The sequence below is a fragment of the Protopterus annectens genome, chromosome 3.part1, assembly GCF_019279795.1.
Source record: "Protopterus annectens isolate FY-2018-M chromosome 3.part1, PAN1.0, whole genome shotgun sequence".
NCBI lineage: Eukaryota > Metazoa > Chordata > Ceratodontiformes > Protopteridae > Protopterus > Protopterus annectens.
In genome coordinates, this window is record NC_056732.1 from 733,831,363 (window position 1) to 733,850,785 (window position 19,423).

Below are 19,423 nucleotides of genomic sequence, written 5' to 3' on the forward strand. Positions count from 1 at the left end.
GCTTGCCTTAGTGACAGAAAATAAAAAGAAGCCAAGAGAGACACAGACACTCCGTATAAAGATTAGAGCTGAGATGACAGGTCTCTTAGTGAAGAGGGCATAATGAGTGGCTTTTTTATGTACTTATTTCAGGCATGAATTCTAAAAACTCATAATATTCTTCCAGGCCATCTTCTTAAAATACTGAAAAAAATGGATTACATAATACAAAAGAAAATAAATCCTTTATTTCCTCACAATTCGTGCTTTTGTCATGAACTGACTTCTTGAGATTGTGAGAAAAGACAAATAAAGCACCTTATATAATAATGTAGAATATCATCTGATTAGGCCAAAAATCACATGACATCCCCTAGTCACATAACAACATCCATTTTTTTTTTTTTTTTTTTTTTTTTTTATGTTCTGTAATTGGAAGCATTTGGCAATACAGGAAATGTTTTGGGAACAGTCTTTGTGAACAGCAACAGAAAAAGTTGAAGACATTTTTACAAAACAAAATTGTTTCTACAAATGTTAGGAAAAGAAGGGACTGTACAGCAGTTTCTTAATGCAGAAAAAGATTTTTTTTAATTAAGAATAATGGTTACTTAGTTTTATAATTGTTTGTCAAAATCTGTGGTTTATTTATCCAACTGTACAGTCTGCCAAACTTTCAATGTAGGAAAAGCTGTAAGAAGTTTCTAAGAGAAAATATATGAATGTGTCTACTGTGAAATGCCACTCCTCAGTATGTATGGATTGAAAGAAATACACAGAATTACGGAGAGTGCTTCTTTGGGTATGGGGGGGGGGGGTTTGGAAAATGAATTGCACAATAAGGAATTTGCATGGCAGATAAGATTGGATTCCCATGTTTTTCCAAGCATCAATGATGCTTTGAATTTCACATGTGCTTTACAGAAACAATATGTAATTAGATATAAATAATTTTAGTAATACATCTTAATGGTTACAATGATTGATTTTAAGGATATTAACCTTGGGGTCATATGTGTCACGTGACTAGGGATGCCATGTGATTCTGGTGTAATCAGCAAATGTTTTAATTCACTAGAAATCTACCAATTTTGTTCTTTACGTCTCTGAGTGCGGATTGTTTTGTTTCAGTCTTACAGTAGTTCAGTCCCAGCTTCAGTAAATTTCAGCGTACAATGTGTAAATTTCATTCTCTATTTCTCTTTCAGCCTTAACAGACATGCAGCATGTTTTCTGCTCCACCCTGTCCTCTCCTCAAAGGATGGGAATTTCCAACCTTCCTTCTAGTTCCATCAAGCACCAGAGATGCTTATCAGACTTGGCTCACCTAGGCTATAGCTGGGGCTTTATACTTCTATGACTCTGCAGCTGGCACTTTTTTCTGGGTTTTTTTGATTTGTTTTCATTAATAGTAGTTGGCATCAATGAGAATGTCCTGTTTAACTCTAACATACTTTCAGTTTAGATTAATGTGTGTGTCTGAACTGTAATATACCCAGACTTACTGGTTTACACTAAGAATTATGCCTTGCAAGAGTAAAAATGAGCTGTTACATATGAATTTTATTTCACAAGACAACTTGCTCAGAGGGCGTAGTCTAGTATATTTTAATAAGATTCCAATCTTTGCAAAACTGGAAGTGTGATCAGCTAGTTATGTGCTGTGTAGCAATTGTTGTGCTGAATCCTACCATACCAGCTTAACTCGTTTTTTGTTTTCCATAACAGAAAGACTGCAAGAACAATTACATAGGATTTGGTTTTGGACTGCTGAGCTATTGTCCTTAGGAGATTTTTTAAGAAATATCTCAAAGTTTGGGATGGAGGACTGCAATGAACTGTGGGATACTCCATGCATCACTGTGAGCAAATAAAGAATGTTTATAACACACACAGCAGCTACAGTTGTTCTGTGTCTTGATAAGTCGTGAATTAGTTATTAAACTGAACAAGCGTAAATGCTTCTGTATGAATTGACATGCATTAAATAAAGCTGTTACCAATGCATGGGAAGAAGTGCTGTGAGTAGCATGTGCCATTTCAGTGTTTGCAGAACAATATTTATTCAGTAGCCTGAAGAAATGAATCTATAGCTGTGCTGTAAAAAGTAGTTTGATTGTTCCAGTCTTCTAACATCTTTTTCAAGAGACTTTTCCATCTGATGCAGTAACTAAGACAGTCAGTAGTTTCTATGAAAATTACAGTATCAAATGAACTGTTGTGCTGTAATAAAATACTTGAGGCAGTTTATCATGGCTCTTAATTTATCTTTATGAGTAAGTTAAAATGTCAATATGTGAAACAGCTAAACCTCTCCTTATTAAATCCCAGCTTTTAAACTCTGAATTTACTTGTGGCACATTATAGTTAATCAAATTTGTGTCATTTCAATTACATGAACGTATAACTGACTGCATGAAAGTTTTGTTGGACAACAGAGGTAGGATCAATTTTGTTTGCATCTCATGGACCAGGCAATGGCTCCTTTGCTTCACTCCACTGAGCCATTTGTTCTTCTCTCTAGGAGCAGAACTTATCCTTCTCCCCAGTCTTGATGAAAGTGCTGTGGCCAGATCTTTCCCAGGATGCAGGGTCTGATTGGCTGAGTTGGACGTAGGAAGCTGGTAGACTGCTGTGCCCAGCAGGCTTTAACCTGAGCTCCTCTAGTGTTGTTTACCTGCATGACTCCACACCCATACTCTCCCTAGCAGTGTGTACTCAGCAGGTCCATGCTCTGCTGCGCAACACCTAGAGATCCCTCTACTATGTCACCCAAATGATAAGCCAGATCCATCTGCCTCCCCCAAAATTAAGTAAGCCAGCAGCAGAGTCTCATTCCTGTCTTACCCAGCCCTTCCAGCACTTCTGGTGCAGAATACCTAGTTTGAATTCAAATCTATTAAGTTAGAGAAAGTATTGTATAATAATATTTCAGTAATTCCATTTCTTCCACCCTTCAAAATGTAGACAGCTGCACCTCTAAATCACTTTAGTGGGAAGTCATTTGGGGCAACTGAAGTTTAATAAAGTATGTACAAATAAAATGTTTTCCACAAACATGATTATGTTGTAGTCACAACATCTCACCCTGCTACATATGCAAAATATATTTTCTTTAGCTCTTTTGGCAGTACCGTTATGTAATTATTGTAGAAGTAATGCAAGCTCATAGACTTTTTGTAAGCTACTAATGAAACATAAAAGAAAAATAATCCATGAGTAGAATACATATTTATGTTCTGCATAAACTTTAGCCAGTTAAATGTTGTAAACTTCTTGGCAAAATCCTTGCTTTATTATCTTCTTAATATAGAGGAAGTACTGGTTGCATCTGTAACATATTAAAAGATAGTTATCTGCTTTAAATGGACCTGCCTTAAATTAATTATTCAAACTTAGTCATTCTTCCATATATGAAAGAAGCCAAGTTTGCAAAGGTAAATAGGTAAGTTGTTAAATTAAAATGACATGCTAAACAGAGAATACAGGTATTGTTTCATCAGCTTGTTGAGGGAGACGGCCTAGCTATACTCTAGTCTGGAGAGGGGAAACAAAGCTTTCCCCAAACTAACACTGTTAAGAAAAATATAACAAAAAAAAAAAAAACACTTAGATCATTATCAGCATGGTAGCATGTTTTGTCATCCACATGTGAATCCCTTTAAAAATACTAAATCTCTAATTTTTCAATTCTGTTTCGTTCAACTTTACTTTGTCTATGTAAGTTCACAAAATGATCCAATAAAACATAATGCCATTTGACATCATTTTTTAATTCTTCAATACCTACTTTATCCTATTCAATGTCTCAAGGGGAACCAGAACATATCCCATCAAACAACAGATGCAAAATAGAGAACCTTTGCTTCTGCTATTGAAAAAAAACAGATGTATAGGAAAGAAAAAAAAGGGAAAAAACAAGGAGTAGTTACAGTTACTGCCAGTATGTAATCAAAAGTTTTGATAAAATTAATGAAGAGTATTTTACATGCAAATGGAGATTTTCCTGTGACAGTACAGGAATAGTTTATGGTTTGGAATGTCCCTGTGGTAAGGTACACATGGGGAAAGTAAAAGAAGTTTCAAACAAAGGTTGAAGGAACATATTAGGGATGTTAAGAAGGGCAAAGAAGAAAGTCCTGTTGCTTTACACTTTAAAGAATGTCACACTGGAAATATACAAGGCTTACAAGTTACAATTTTGGGGCAAGTACAACAAATATATGACTTTGATATTAAAAGACAACTTTGGAAGTTAGAATCTACTTTAATTCTAAAGTTTAACACTTTAATTCCATATGAAATGAATCAAGAATGTTATTGGAAATGCTTTCTTTAATTAATTTAAGATTATGACTGGTTAACTGTTTGTAATCATGCTATTTAAAGATAGAATATGTGAAGTAGGGATATGCTCTCTAAAGGGTGAAGACCCGAGGCGCTAGATGAGTCTGCATTTTATGCTTTGTATTTGCTGCTAACCAGATTTTATTGGATCCAGTGTGTGCTTATTTTACCTGTTTTGTGGGACTACATTGTGGATCTACTACTGGACTGGACTAGAGTTTTAATAAAATATAAAGGTAATCACGGCCTTCTTTCCTTGTGTGGTGGTGAACAAGGAGTAGTTAGTTCTCCCCCTTCTAAAATTTATGTTGCTAGATTTGCATATTCAGGGCTAGATTGCAGAGTATTTTTGAAGCCATATTTGAGTTAAGGTACAGCTTAACATAGAACTATGGGCTTAGTGCTCACTTTGTGACTGCCATTTCTTGAGGTAGTCTGTCAGAATGCTACTCTGCCTTAATCTTCTCTGCCATTATAAGCCATGACTCTTAACTCAGAGCTGCTTTAATGTGCTTACAATAGATGTGGTACTGTGTCTTATCACTGAAAATGTGGTTATCAGTGTGCAGTTATATGCAGTTCACTATCTTATAAGCAAACTAGCATCTTATTAAGCTATTTAAGTTTAGTTCCATATATCATCATGATGCTGGTCTGAAAAAAAAATATTTCTTCTACTCACACTGTATCATGTTTGGGTACAGTTATGGACACTAGTGCTTAGTGATCACTCCATCCTCTTTGTACCAAGAAACCCTAACACCATTTTGGGGAATAAAAAGAACCATACTGTATGTTTTCCATGTAAGGCACTGTGCCATTTGCCAGGTACTGAATTCATTTATAAGTGTAAATTAAGGAAACCTACTATTTCTTGGTCTTCACTTGATTGATACCCAGAACTTGTCGCTGAAACTTTTCTGACTTCTTGTAGTTTACTTTTAGACTCAGAAGACCAAGAAGATGAGTGTTAATGTTTTTGCCACTTTCTTCCTCTTCACCAAGTTTGCACACACACACTGTGTTTTGTCAAAAGTAAAGAAAATGTTGAAGGGACAAAATGTTGAAAATTAAATTTGGTCTTTCCCCACTACTGTGGGATCCTGGAGTTGGTATATATAATTAACATGGGGTGTGGTGGTACAGCCTCCCATATGAAGGATGCAGAAGGACTTGCCGCCCCTGTATAAAATTGGTTTAAATATTTTATATTTTTGATGAAACAAAGGGGAACCATGTGGTGGGGCTTGTTCCCAGCAGGGGGGTTGTCCCATGCAAAAAAAAAACATTTTATGTTTTGCAACCTTGGCAATGTTACTGTTTTGAATTGTGACCCGCAAAGGTTTTAGGTATTTTTGGGTTAAATAATCCCATGTTGATGAAACGCGACAAGATTATTGGTATTTGTGCTGGTATTGTGCCATTGATATCAGGGTTAACTATAGACAAGGCACCTTTCCATGTAGGAAATGTTGTGTGTGTAAATTTATTTTGTCCAGAGACTTGAATTTGCAAAAATATAGGCATAGTGTTGGAACCAAGGTTCTATGCAACATGTAGCTGCATCATAATAGGAGAGAAGGGGATATGGTGGGTGCCCTTGAGTTGAGTGTTGAAGTGGATACTTAATCTTAGGGCGAGACATAGAAACAGCTTGAATTTCAGCCATAGTAAGTAGCCTGCCTACTGGGTAATATATATAGTCACTTTAATATATTCAGTTTTATTTTATATATATCTAATGATGTTAGTTAATAGGCAGGCTTAGATATTTGTGTAAGTTTTTATTTTTTTTTTTTAATTGATAATGTCTGGTGTTTGTTTGTGTAGTGTGTGTGTAGTTATATGTATTTTATATGTATCTATATGTGGATCCTGATGATTAGGAACTGGTCTGGCAGAATGGTAAGCTGCTGTCTTTGAATGATAATTAGCTGTGGTTTGATTCCCATTGGAGGATTAGTCTGGCAGTTTATGCAGAGGACTAAAGCTCTGACTTATCAACTAATGAGCTGCCTGTGGTGCCAGTGGTACATGGTTTTAATCTTTCCACCTTTGTCTGTCTACTGTGTGATCTTGAGCAAGTCACTTAACCAGGTAGTGTTTGGGAAATTTGGACTAGACTCCTTAATGGTCTCCTGGACTGAGTGACTAGTAACTACATATCAACCTGTAGTAAATCGGTCAGTTAAAACAAAACTTTTTGGAACAAAGATAACATGACCAAAAATGTCAGTGAATCTTGCAGCATTTATATATGTATGTGTATATATATATATATATATATATATATATATATATATATATATATATATATATATACATACACACACACACACACATATATATATATATATATATATATATATATATATATATATATATGTGTGTGTGTGTGTGTGTGTGTGTGTATATATATATATATATATATATATATATGTGTGTGTGTGTGTGTGTGTGTGTGTGTGTGTGTATGGATCTACTTTTCTTTGTCGAAATTTCATTATTTCGAAAAAGAAAAGTAAAGGACCACATATGCGAAAGTGCACTTAAAAGAAAGTGCACTTTCGCGAATATCGTTTCAACGAACAGATAAAAAACACAAAAAACAGTGTTTTGCAGGGGGCAACCCCCCCATGTGGGGGGATGCACCCCCCATACCCTTACTACTTAAATATACTAACTTTGAGATCGCACTGCAGTGGGGAAACAGGTAAATTCCCTTTTCTCCACTGCAGTGTGCTTCGGCGCCACAGTGTTTCTTAGCGGTTTGTTGGACCGATATTCGAAAAAGTGCACTTTCGTTTAAATGCAGTTTCACATAAGTGGTTCTCTACTTTTCTTTTTCTAAATAATGAAATTTCGACAAAGAAAAGTAGACCTATATATATATATATATATATATATATATATATATATATATATATATATATATATATATATATATATAAAATATCATTTGTTAGCCAGTCAGGTCCACTGGACATATACAGTCCCTTTTCAGGGGCAATCCCAGTAACAAATGCCTGATTAAGTGACTTGCTCAAGGCCAGACAGTAGGCAAATGAGGGATGAGAGACTCAAACTTGTACCACAGGAACTCTGACTCACAACCTTAACATCTGCACCAGCTGCACTGTGATCATAAAGACCTTAATGAATGTGTTGTTTTTTTCATGAAAATGTACAGAAGAAGAGGTTCAGGACTTTAAAGTCCAGTGTTTGGGTTGTGATTACCAATGGCTTTACATCAGATCTTAAAAATTGTCCTTGATTCACTCAAGAGTAATGTACATATACAAGCACTTAAAATATTTGGATTTCTTTACCTGGATATGCTGGCTCACTCAGTGTGTAGTCCGTATGTTGGTTGTTCCACTGCGCATTTTTAGGTGCCACCAGTGAATTGTTGACGTATACATCCAGGCGCTGAAGGGTTGAGTAAAATATTGATACTAGGACTGTCTGTTAAAAAATGCAGTGTGTTAAATTTAGCAGCAATGTATTGGTCTGTCAATAAAATGTTACTAAAGTCAGATTTTAAAATACAGTATAGTGCTTATAAACCACTGATGTTTAGTAAAAAAAAAAAAAAAAAAAAAAAGAATGTCACATTAGTGTTACATATTTTGCATCTTTATTATTATAAAACAAATTATTTTTTTAATTAGGATATATCATTTACTGTGATATGCATATGTTTTGTCCCAACCAGAGGTGCAACTAAGTCATTTGAATCCCTTTGTAGTTCCCCAGTTTAACATACCTCCTCAGCTCTAAGTTGAGGAGCAAAAAAAAAAAAGAAGTCTTCTCTCAAGGACACACAAGAAATGTCCTCTGAAAGCCAAGGATGAAATAAAAGCTCCTTTGTTCTGAAACTGTAGCAAACTGCTTTCTACTTTTAAAATACCACACAAAGCACATAGTTTAATGGGGTCTATATTATAACAATGAAGTCTTAAAACTTTGAATGTTATAATATCGAACCATTTTGATCAAAACACTATAACATCGAACACTCAGAATAGTGAATTTTTTCCCAGGGAAAAAAATTTGCTGTTCCGACAAACATACACACAGCACAAGCACACCAAAATAAATAATCCACACACATACACTTCACAAAACCCTACACTAAACCATACATACACTACTAGCTATCCACTTACCTTAACCCAACCCTAACCCTAAGGTCCCTAACTATCGCACACTCACCTTACCCGCTCCCTAACCCTAAGGTCCCTAACTATCACACACTTACCTTAACCCGGTCCATAACCTTCGCTCCACAGTCGAGGAAACAGCGAAGCTACAGAAATGGCCCACCAAATACTTTCCCTAGGAAAGTATTCGATATTCTGCAGCTTTGCTCTTTTCACCATTCGGTGCATAGGGTTCGATATTATAACATTCGAAGTTTTAAGACTTTGATGTTATAATATGGACCTGTTTAATGCTTCAGCTGTGACTGTAAACACAGTGTTTGCATTCCTTTCTGAATGCTAATACTACACTGCTGCACCATCAGCATCTTCCAGTCATGCCCCCCTTCCCCGATACCTGCACCCAGGGCAGCCACCCCCTTCAAGTGCCTGTATGTGAAGTAGACTGTTCCTCTTGGAACATCACTGGCCACAACCCTCAGCAAGGTTAGTACTTGTCATTCCTCACATGCATGAAGGAGAGCACATTTGCATAAATGAGCAGATAAGTAGTTAAATGAAACTGCTAAATACAGAACACAGTAAGCAGCTATCTTTTTATCAGAATATTGGGAGGGGTGGAGCCACTCATACTCTTTCCCTGGTTTGTAGATCACTAAGTTCCCCCACCATAATACTGTTAAGAAAAGGACAGTAAAAATGAAAGCATAATTAGGTCCACTATCAGGAAACTAGCATGTTTTGATGTGCGAATGTAAATCTCTTTGAACCCACAAATGTGTAATCTTTTACATATATTTCTTTGACTTTTACTTTATTTGGGTATACATTTTAGTACTTGGTCAAGTAATGCGTACTGCCAACTCAGAAGTCTAGGCACATAATATTGATTGATTAACTGATTTTCCTGATTCATTCATTTATTCTTGGAAATCCGCTTTGCCATATCAGGATCACAGGGAACCAATAGCCTGTGTCAGACAACAATGGCTGCAAGGCAGAGAACCACTCTTTAGACAAGATGCTAGTCTATCACAGAACAGAGACTCACTAACTCACTTTCATGCTGCATACACACTTACAGGGAATTTAAAGGATCACCAGTTCACCTATTGGCATGTCCTTGTGATGATGAAGGAAATCACCGCCCTTCTAAAAACCCATGGGGACAGAGGAAGGGCATGCAGGCTCCACTCAGAAGGCACCCTAACCAGAATCCAAACCGCAGAATCAAGCTCTGTGAGTGAGAATGCTACCCACTACATCAGTATGGCATCTTTCATATAAGACTGTAATCCATAAATAAACATTTACAATATAAATCAAAGCAAATCTATAAAAAACAAGTGACAACCCCACAACAAACAGCCTACGTTAAGTCATTACAATGATAACTCTAAAAATACATTCATAATGTGTAAATGTAGGGATAATGCATGAAAATGTATGTTCTGCTGAGAGAGCTCTCGGAGAAGAAGGTCAGAGATGATCGTGACCTCCACCCCATGTATGACAATATTCTAGGATAACATATGCACTTTCTTGCATTATTGTTATTATAATCTGACTACAAGTTAGTCTGTTAAGGGAGTATTTCAACTTTTTAAAACAGTTTTATACTTTTTTAAATATTTTTATCATATTATTTTATGTGAGGGTATTTTTCTGCTTTGTAAAACAGTTTTATAGTTTAGGCAATAAAATACATAAACAAAACAGTGACTTGCCAGAAATGATGGGAATCTAATAGGATTAATAATGACAGTAGAATTTGTTATATGGTCCACTACTGCAGTGTAGATTTAATATAAAGAATCTGGCATACTGCCTACAAAACTCTTGCATGGCCTTCTAATTACAGACTGCAGCTTCTTTAGCTGTATTATAAATGTGCTTCCTGGTCTCTGAAACTGTATCCTCTCCGCATTCCACCTAGCCCATCTTACCCTCGGTAGTATGAAACTGTCATGAAGATATGTACTATGTATCTTTGAAAGCAGAGGGAGTTTTATACAGATGTTTACTGATACTTAAAAGGACTTCTTAAAGAGTTGAATTCCATGGTCCTCACTTGCAAATCTCCTCCATTTACAAGGGACTTAATTTAATACCTGTCTCTGTGTCATACTCTTAGGGAGTTTCTTAGCCAGGCTACTGATATAAAAGCACTCCAAACATAAGCGACATATGTACTATCTACTTGTATGCACTTACTGTATCAACAGGGGTCCAGAGAAGTAAATAGTGTGGGAAGAAATAGTCAGGGAATTGTTATGGCTAGGCTTGCACTGGCCCTAGGGCTGATAGAACCAACCTATGAACCTATAAATATTATGCTAAAATCAAGAGAGCATCTTTCTAAGCTAGTTGTCCATCCACAAATCTTGCGCTAGCCTGCAGATATTCAGCACTTATTAAACATAATTGCAAATGCAGCTGCACAAATGGCTTGTCAGTCTTAAGCAGAAGTAAAATTGTATTACAATCACTGAAATGTTTGTCTAGCCAATCACAAAACAAACTCAGCTCACCACTGTTATATGACAAGCAGCAAGATTACTACCTCAGTTTAAAAAAAAAAAAAACCCAAAACGCACATAAAAAAAAAAATAAATAAATAATTAATGGATGCAGTTTCATTTTACTAGTTTCTAAATACTAAACAGAATTGTTTTCCAAGCAATAATGCCCAACAGGGTGGGTATTACAGGGAAATAAATAATGGTGCATCCAGGGGTGTTGTGAGGCCTGATAGCCACTCTGGAAAGCATTACTGTGTTTAGAAACTGGACTATCTGTTAAATTATTTTACATTAATCTTATAGCAATAATTATAGTATTCTTGGATTAAAACTTAGAATATATATATATATATATATATATATATATATATATATATATATATATATATATATATATATACATATATATATATATTAGTATGCCATTAAAGCTATTGTATTTCTGTAGTTTAGGTAAATATATCTGTTCCAAATAAATGAGGATAATGATATTGTGTTAAGAAGTATACAAATAATTTTACAGGAGACAGAAAAATGTCTGTGTTACGTTGGGTTATATATAGTTTCCCTCTAATGACCACATAAGCTTCAATTATATCTACTCTTATCTACCTCAGATATTTGGTTCTCAGGATGCAGAGGACAGAACAAAATAGGTTGTAAAGGGGAGAAACTTTGCCTAATTTACTGCATCTTATCCTCTGTGTATGAAATGATGCCGAGATGTTTCTCTCTCTTAGAGCAATATATTCACTAATAAGTTTGCATACCCCAGAACTGGTCTACTGCTTCTTCTCTTAATACAGTTGTCAAAATTATTTCTAAAGAAAAAGGTGCTAAAGGCTCTGTTTAAAAAGGCAGAGTTTTCTACAATCTGAAAAGTCATACTGAGAAACAATTATCTGTTCTTTGTTTTACTGGAGTCTACCTTCAGGTTAAGTTCCATAGCCCTTGTGTTAGCACAGCTAATAAGCACTCAACTTTTTAAAATCCTGCCCTAATGTTTTTTTTTTTTTACTTTCTCAAATCATGATCATTACTGCTTTCATATTTACCATTTTAAAATGCTTTAATTCTTCAAATAAAATCTCTCTCTCTTTCTTTCACTACACATGTATTCCTATTATCCTAAATACATCAGTGCCCCACGTTATATCTACCACAGTTATCCCCTGCTTGTATAATATAGAAACTCAAAGCCTTAAAACCCTCCCTTAAAAAGAAATACAACCTCCGAACATCTGTTTTGCTCGAAGTTCCAAACGACATGATCCCTCCACAGCCCTTCAACTTGCCCTTTATTTATTTCTGTAATAAATAATGTTCAGCATATTTATCTCACCTGCAATAGCTTTAGCTATATAGGTTACATCCTGCTAAGGATATAATAGCTGGCCTGCTTTCAAAGCTTCTGGGCACCTTCTGAGCTTTCTTACTGATTGACTGTCAGCTTGTGCTGTTCCTTTGCTGGGCAGGTAAATGCCCTTTGGGGAAAAAAACCTTCCATTTTAAAAATTGGCTGTTTAATAATAACACTGTCTTGTTCAGGAAACTTATTTTAAAGCTAGGAGTTTGTGTTTTAATAAAGTGTCACAAGACTGCATTGCACTTCTAAATGAGAGAGCTCTTTTTTCTGTTAGTTTAAAAGTTGCTTAAAGTATTTGAAAAACATGTTTTCTGTGGACGAATTATGTTTATTTTACTTTTGGGGCTTGCAAAGTGTTTTAAAGTGCTTTTGTACTGTATATTTATGTAGAAAATTGACTTTTAAAGACTACATTTTTACTGGCTTTACATGCTTGTTTTTCCCCAAGAAAGAGGCACCGTTTTCAGCTTAACTATGATACAAACTGCTGATCTCATTGTCAGTTCATCTTCTAGTGACATAAAGAATAAAGTTAAGCAAACAACTATTGCCACCATGGCAGGCTAGCAATTTGCCTCAGCCACAGGTGGGTGACAATCCTGTGGCCATTAGTTCTGCCTCAGGCTACTCTTCTTTTACCTCAGATACCTCTGGTGTAGCACCTATAGCCACTACAAACCGGGGGTTAGCCATGTCCTGTGTGGCTCTTGAAGGACAAAACTGTAACTGGGCATAGAACACTTCCAGAGTGAGTTATCACTCTGAATCTCTCTGTCTTAAAAGTGGCAGGAAGAGGACAGAAGGAAATTCTGAAGCTGAAGCAAACTGGTGACACCTTAAATATTTAGAGCAGCCTGGATTGCAAGTTTGAATGTAATTCATCAGTTAATTCTCTCTCTCTCTAAGTTCTGTTGGTGCCATTCAGTACGTCAGCACTCTCCAGGCACTCAAGTCTTGTCTCTCCTTGCACCCAACCCTCCTCAACGGGTGTACCATCAGTTAACTACCATTCATAGCTCTCATCCTTTTACAACAGTCAGGGACAATAACCCCACACATCAGGAACACTTTTTATTTATTTTCTATATGCATTTAGTTAACGGGAAACATTTCAGAAATGTTATTTGTATTATGCATTTTTGGCTTGAGATGACTGTCACTGCTGAAGTTACACCATGAGTCCACAACCCATGTGCAAAATGGGAAAAAGGGTTGAGGATGGGTGGATGGAATCTAAACAAATTTGTCTCTGTTTAGTGAATGCAAGCTTTCTTGGTGTTCCCATGGTTTATGCAGTTGCAGGACAGAAGAAAATTCTAAAGCTGAAGCAAATCAGGGGCATCTTAAAGATATAGAGCAGCCTGGGTTGCAAGTTTGAACATAATTCAGTTAACTCTCTAAGTTCTGTTTGTATCAGTCAGCACATCAGCACTCTGCAGGCACTCAAGTCTCGTCCTTGGCAGTTGTAACATCAGTTAACTACCAGCTACCCATCTATCCTTTATTTTGCCAAACAAAGTTACCATCCTTCTGTGTTTTCGCAGGATGTTCCCCAGTGTGAAAGGTGCAGTCTGCAGAAGAAAATGGAAAAAAATGGCAAATGTTTTGAGGTTTTCAGATAAGAGATGTTTTATTTCATCTAATACACACACACACATATATTTATATATCCTTGTGTGTGTGTGTGTGTGTGTGTGTGTGCGCGTGCATGCATGCCTGTGTGCGTGTGTGTGTGTGTGTGTGTGTGTGTGTGTGTGTGTGTGTGTGTGTGTGTGTGCGCGTGCGCAATGCATAAGTGTATGTATGCATTAAACATTTTTATTATGAAAACAAAATCGGGATTTGAAGGGGCCACCCAGAAATTCATGGCACCCTATTATTTTGCCCCCCAAAATGGAAAATACTGAGGAATTCGGCACGGTTGAGAGGTATGTTTTTGATTCTCCCTTTGGTGGTTTCTCTTCCTCTGAGACTATTTCCAGAATATGAAAGTATTGTCAGTCAGGAAAACACTGTGGTTTCTCAGTCCCTCAGAAAATCATTTGAGCTGTTACAGCTGTTAGAGTGACAATGTCCATAAAATTGGGATGTGTTAACTTTAATACACTTGGTTGCATTAATAAGTTTAATTGATGTTAATAGGATGTAGGCTGTGATTGGTTCTGATGTATTTTAAAAAGAATGTTGCTGAATAGAGTTTTTATGTCTGATGAAGCGTAGAGGCACTACGCAAAACCGCTTACATTTTTTATATTTTATTTTTGAATAAATGTTTTTGCTTTTATGCCGTGCTTGTCCTCTGCTTGCCTGAATTTATCGATTTATAAATATATATAAATAATATATATTTAAAAAAAAAATAAAAACATTTATAAAGCATTGGACTTTATCTGGTGCAGTGGTGGTTTCTGTTGTTTGATTATTCTGAATGTACTGTTCCCACAATTTCCATTTTTTTCTAAGTAATTTGCTCCTACCCTTTTCTAAACATCCCACTTCCAGTTTTTTAATTTCTGTTACAATATTTACTACTTCAGATATAGTTGGTTTAAACTTTGATTTCTGTTTTCTAGTAATTGTTTTTGGTGGCTGTGTGGCAGAAAAGCTGAGCAGGACAAGGGCAGACACTCATAAATGGAAAAAAAAAGTTCCTTAAGTATAGCTATTTGCCTTCTTTCTGAACAATTAGCTGACAAGATTCTGCTCCAGAACTCCATGCAAGAAGGCCTGGAAGACATATGCCTTTCTTTTACTTGGACAGAATATTTCTCTATGATTTTTCAGCCTTTCCACTGATATCGTGGGTTCTTCTGAAGATTCATAAGGAATCTCAAAGATCATTGTGGTGATTCCCTTCTACCTTAGGCGACAGTGGTTCTCCCTTCTTTTGTAGCCAGTGGCAGTTCTCACAAATATCCTTACAGAGTAGATGTACTCACAAAATAACAGGGGTGTTTGATACACCCTGATCCCAATCAACTTCTACTGACTGCCTGGATGATATGGTCTTAATTCTCTTTAGGCACCTGTTTACTGAGGGAGTGCAGGAGGTACTAATACAGGCAAGAAAGCCTGCTACTAGAAAATAATATATTAACTGATGGAAAAATGTTTTTTAGTTAGTGCCAACAACATCACCAGCACCCATTCAGGGCTAGTTGTTTTCTGGTTTTATTATATTAGTGAAAGTTACTACTCTATGGCCTTACTTATTCCTCTATTAAAGTTCATTTATTGACCATTTCAGCAAGTCTGCCTATGGATCCTCCTCTTTCAATGCACTCTCATACCAAAATGTTTTTGAAAGGTTTTTTGAGTAACAGGCCTACAAGAAAACTTGTGGTCCCTCCTTGGAATCTTAATTTTGTGTTAGAGAAGCTAACACTTACTCCATTCGAACTAGCTAACCTGGCTGACTTGAGGTTCTTATTATGCAAAACAGATTTACTGATTACTCCGACCTCTGCAAGAAGAGTATCTGAGTTGCATTTTCTTATGGTGAGTACCCTATCTTATTTTCCACAGAGATAGGGTTTATTTGAGAACTAATCCTTCTTTTATGCCTAAAGTGGTATCTGAGTTTACTTTAAGCCATACTAACCATCTCCCTCTTTTCTTTCCTGAACCAAAAAGTGAGGGAGAAAGGATACTCCACCCATTGGATGTCCCCACAGACAACTCAGGCACTCTCTTGACAGAACTAAATCTTTCACATCTCCTGATCAATTGTTCATTTCTTGTAAAGGCAAGAACAAGGGACAACCTGTGTCAAAGCAGACTATTTCCACATGGTTGTCTAAGGCTATTACTGTTTGTTATACTCATCACAACAAATCTATTCCAGGAAAGGGTTAAAGCCTACTCTATCAGGGCCTTGGCTTCATCTCTGGCTTTTTGGAAAAGGTTGGATTCAAAAAGTATTCTAGATGCAGTAATTTAGTCCTCTGTACATACTTTTACAAAGTGCTACAAGCTTGATTCCTTCTCAAGGTCTAGATCAGGCTTTGCTATGACCATTGTCTAGGGGCTCCAGGACTCTGTTCCTTCCACTTCCCAAATGAAGTAAGTCAGGCTAGTCTTCCCATATAGTTAAGGCTATGGCAGCAGTGATCAATATGATGAATATAATAGTTGTGTAAGTAAACTTAGTATAACAGTACATGTTCAAATGATCACTGCCACAGTAGCTGATTCTCCCTTTTTTGTTGCATTCTTTATGCTAGGGTGTTACTATTTAATTTTTTATGTTCCTAACATTGTCCTTTCAAGGCTCAGCCTCCCTTTCTCTTTTGACGTGAAAGCTCTGAATGGCGTGGTACCCTATCCTGTCTTTTTAGTCTGCTCAGCTCAAGCTGACAGTTTAGGCATGTGGAAGGTACTCTGAAGCTTTGGAAGCTGTCAGGCTGTTATATCTTTGGCAGGATATAACCCATATAGCTGAGGCTACTGCAGTAGTGATCATTCAAACATCTACTGTTACGGTAAGTTTATTTACACAGCTATAATTTCCATCTTGTAAACAGAAATCATTTGCATTTCATTTGCTACACCATTCTGGAACAGCAAACATTCTAACTTTTTTTTTCACCTAACTATTAAAGTTTAGTGAAAGGTAGATCATGCTTGCTCAACCTGATAGACTTCTTTGAGTCTGCCACCAGAGTTGTGGATGAGGGCAAGGTAGTTCACACAGCCTACCTAGATCTTGCCAAGGCCTTTGACACCATCCCTCACTCAGAAATCACAGAAAGACTCACTAAACTAGGCATAAACCCCTATGTCATAAGATGGGTTGCCAACTGGCTCAATGATAGAACCCACACTGTGAAAGTTGCAGACTCCAAATCTGACTACTGACCACTTACAAGTGGTGTCCCACAGGGATCGGTCCTAGGTCCTCTCCTGTTTGGCATCTACTTCTCTGAAGTTTAAGCCAACACAAAGGGACTCTGGCTGAACAAGTTCAGAGATGATTGCAAACTGGGAGCCATTATTGATTCTCCAACTGATGTAGACATTCTACAAAAAGGCCTCACTGACTCCAGTGACTGGTGCCAGGACCATGGCCTTAAGCTCAATGCCAAAAAGTGCACAGTTATTCCCTCTGTAAAAAAATTAGTGCCCATGAACTACCACATAGTTGTAGTCCACTAAACACTGAAAGTGTGACAAGAGACCTGGGGACACAGGTTGACAGCAACCTCTCCTCTGATAACCACATTACCACTGTAGTCAGAAAGTCCTTCTATGTAACACATCTCATTACAAAAGGTTTTTTATCCAGGAAGAAAGAGGTCATAATCCCTCTCTACTCAGCCCTCATTAGACCTATTATAGAATACAATGCCTCATTTGGTATGTACCTCACTAGACACCTACAACAACTAGAAAGGCCACAAAAATACCTCACTAAGAGGATCTTAGGTCTTAGACACATGCCCTGTACAGACAGACTCAAAAAACTCCAGATATACTCTGTCTCTTATCGCCTACTTAGAGGCGATCTCTGGTTGACCTACAAAGCCATGTCTGACCCAGAGCTGCTAGATATGTTACACCTAAAGAAATCCCAATCCCTCCGTGCCACACACTGCAGAGACCTAAACCTCATTACCACAATAAACAGAACATGCTGGAAGAGCAGGCTCCTAACCCAGAGACTTCTCATACTCTGGAACAAGCTCCCTATTCACGTCATGCAGAGCACTTCACTGGCCCTCTTTAAGAGAAATCTTGATGAGTGGATGGGCAGCAGGAAGTTCATCCCGGGGATCACTTCAGTGGCCTTGCTTGACAGGGGCACTGAGGACTAACTTTGGGCGGCATGATGCTAGGGAATTTCCTTGGGCTAGGCTTATATAGGCTCCAGGGCCATTTGCCTAGTACACACCTATGAAGCTATGACTAGAACATTACTCTTTATCTTTCCTTACTCTTGCACCTACAAATTCTTCTTTCTAAACCCTTCTACACCATTCTCCTCTAAATCTCTCTTTTCTCTCCGTGAAATATCAAACATATTTTCTGTCTCTTTATTATCTTCAAAATCACATTACTCTGTTTGGCTGTAAGCTTCATTTTCGATTTCTACATTTTCCGCTACTTTATCCACACTACTTTCTTTATCAGTTAAAACCTGTTCTCCTTGTTTTACATGTATTTCAGCATTTTCATAAATATTATCGATCTGTTATTCTAGACTGTCCTTATTGTTATCACAGGTAACCAGCAATGCCCTTCCTTATTACATATTCTACACTTTTTTTGGCATGTAGCATTATATATTCCCTTTTACTACAGTGATTATGTTATCTTTGTACATTCATTTATAAGGCGTGTGGTATCAACAAAAATAATGTGATTTAGGTTGGCCCATATAACATAAAGGCCCCTGTTTCCTGAAAGAAAAATAACACTTGGCAAATGCTTCAATCGGTTATTCTCAAATTTTAATGTAACATCCATTTTCCATCACCATTCCATGCATTCATTTCATCTTTTGTTTTACTAAGATTTGTAGCTATTTCAAACATTGCTTTCAAAAACATTTATATATCCTGTTTTAAAATTTCATCTATCCTATATTGTAAAGTTAACTTTTTCCTTTGTCTAGCCCCTTGCACAGAAAAGACATACTCATTGCAAACAGGCACATGATTTTCTTTAGCTCACAACTTGGTAGAAAATTTTCCATTAAAAAATCAGACTTCAAAGTATTATCACAGAAATGTTCCTTGCCCAGATGTATAAATGATCTTACATCTTTAACAGTAAATCCTAAAGGCAAAGTAATGTTATAAACAAAACATATGTCTTGGGTCTTTTTATTAATTATTAATTTATTTTATTATTTATCCTAACTGTAGATTACCTTTCTTTACTAAATTTAGAGTACCAGCTTGCAGGATTTGAGCTCTTCAACTACTGCTGGCTATGTTTTCCTAACAACCAATACACCAGTCCTTTTATTTGTGTTTTCAGTTCCCCTTTATCTACACTACGTACTTCTGTTTACTTTTTTTAAAACCACTCTCTCTGCCAAATCA

General features: G+C 36.7%; 1 protein-coding gene across 1 annotated transcript in view; it reads right to left on the reverse strand.

The window, feature by feature from the left end:
• LOC122798278 (fibrocystin-L-like) overlaps positions 1-19,423 on the reverse strand; it is a 399,773-nt gene that overhangs the window by 181,931 nt on the left and 198,419 nt on the right. The window contains exon 12 of the mRNA XM_044067090.1: positions 7,656-7,791. Coding sequence (XP_043923025.1) covers positions 7,656-7,791 — 136 coding nt within the window. The remainder of the gene's footprint in view (positions 1-7,655; positions 7,792-19,423) is intronic.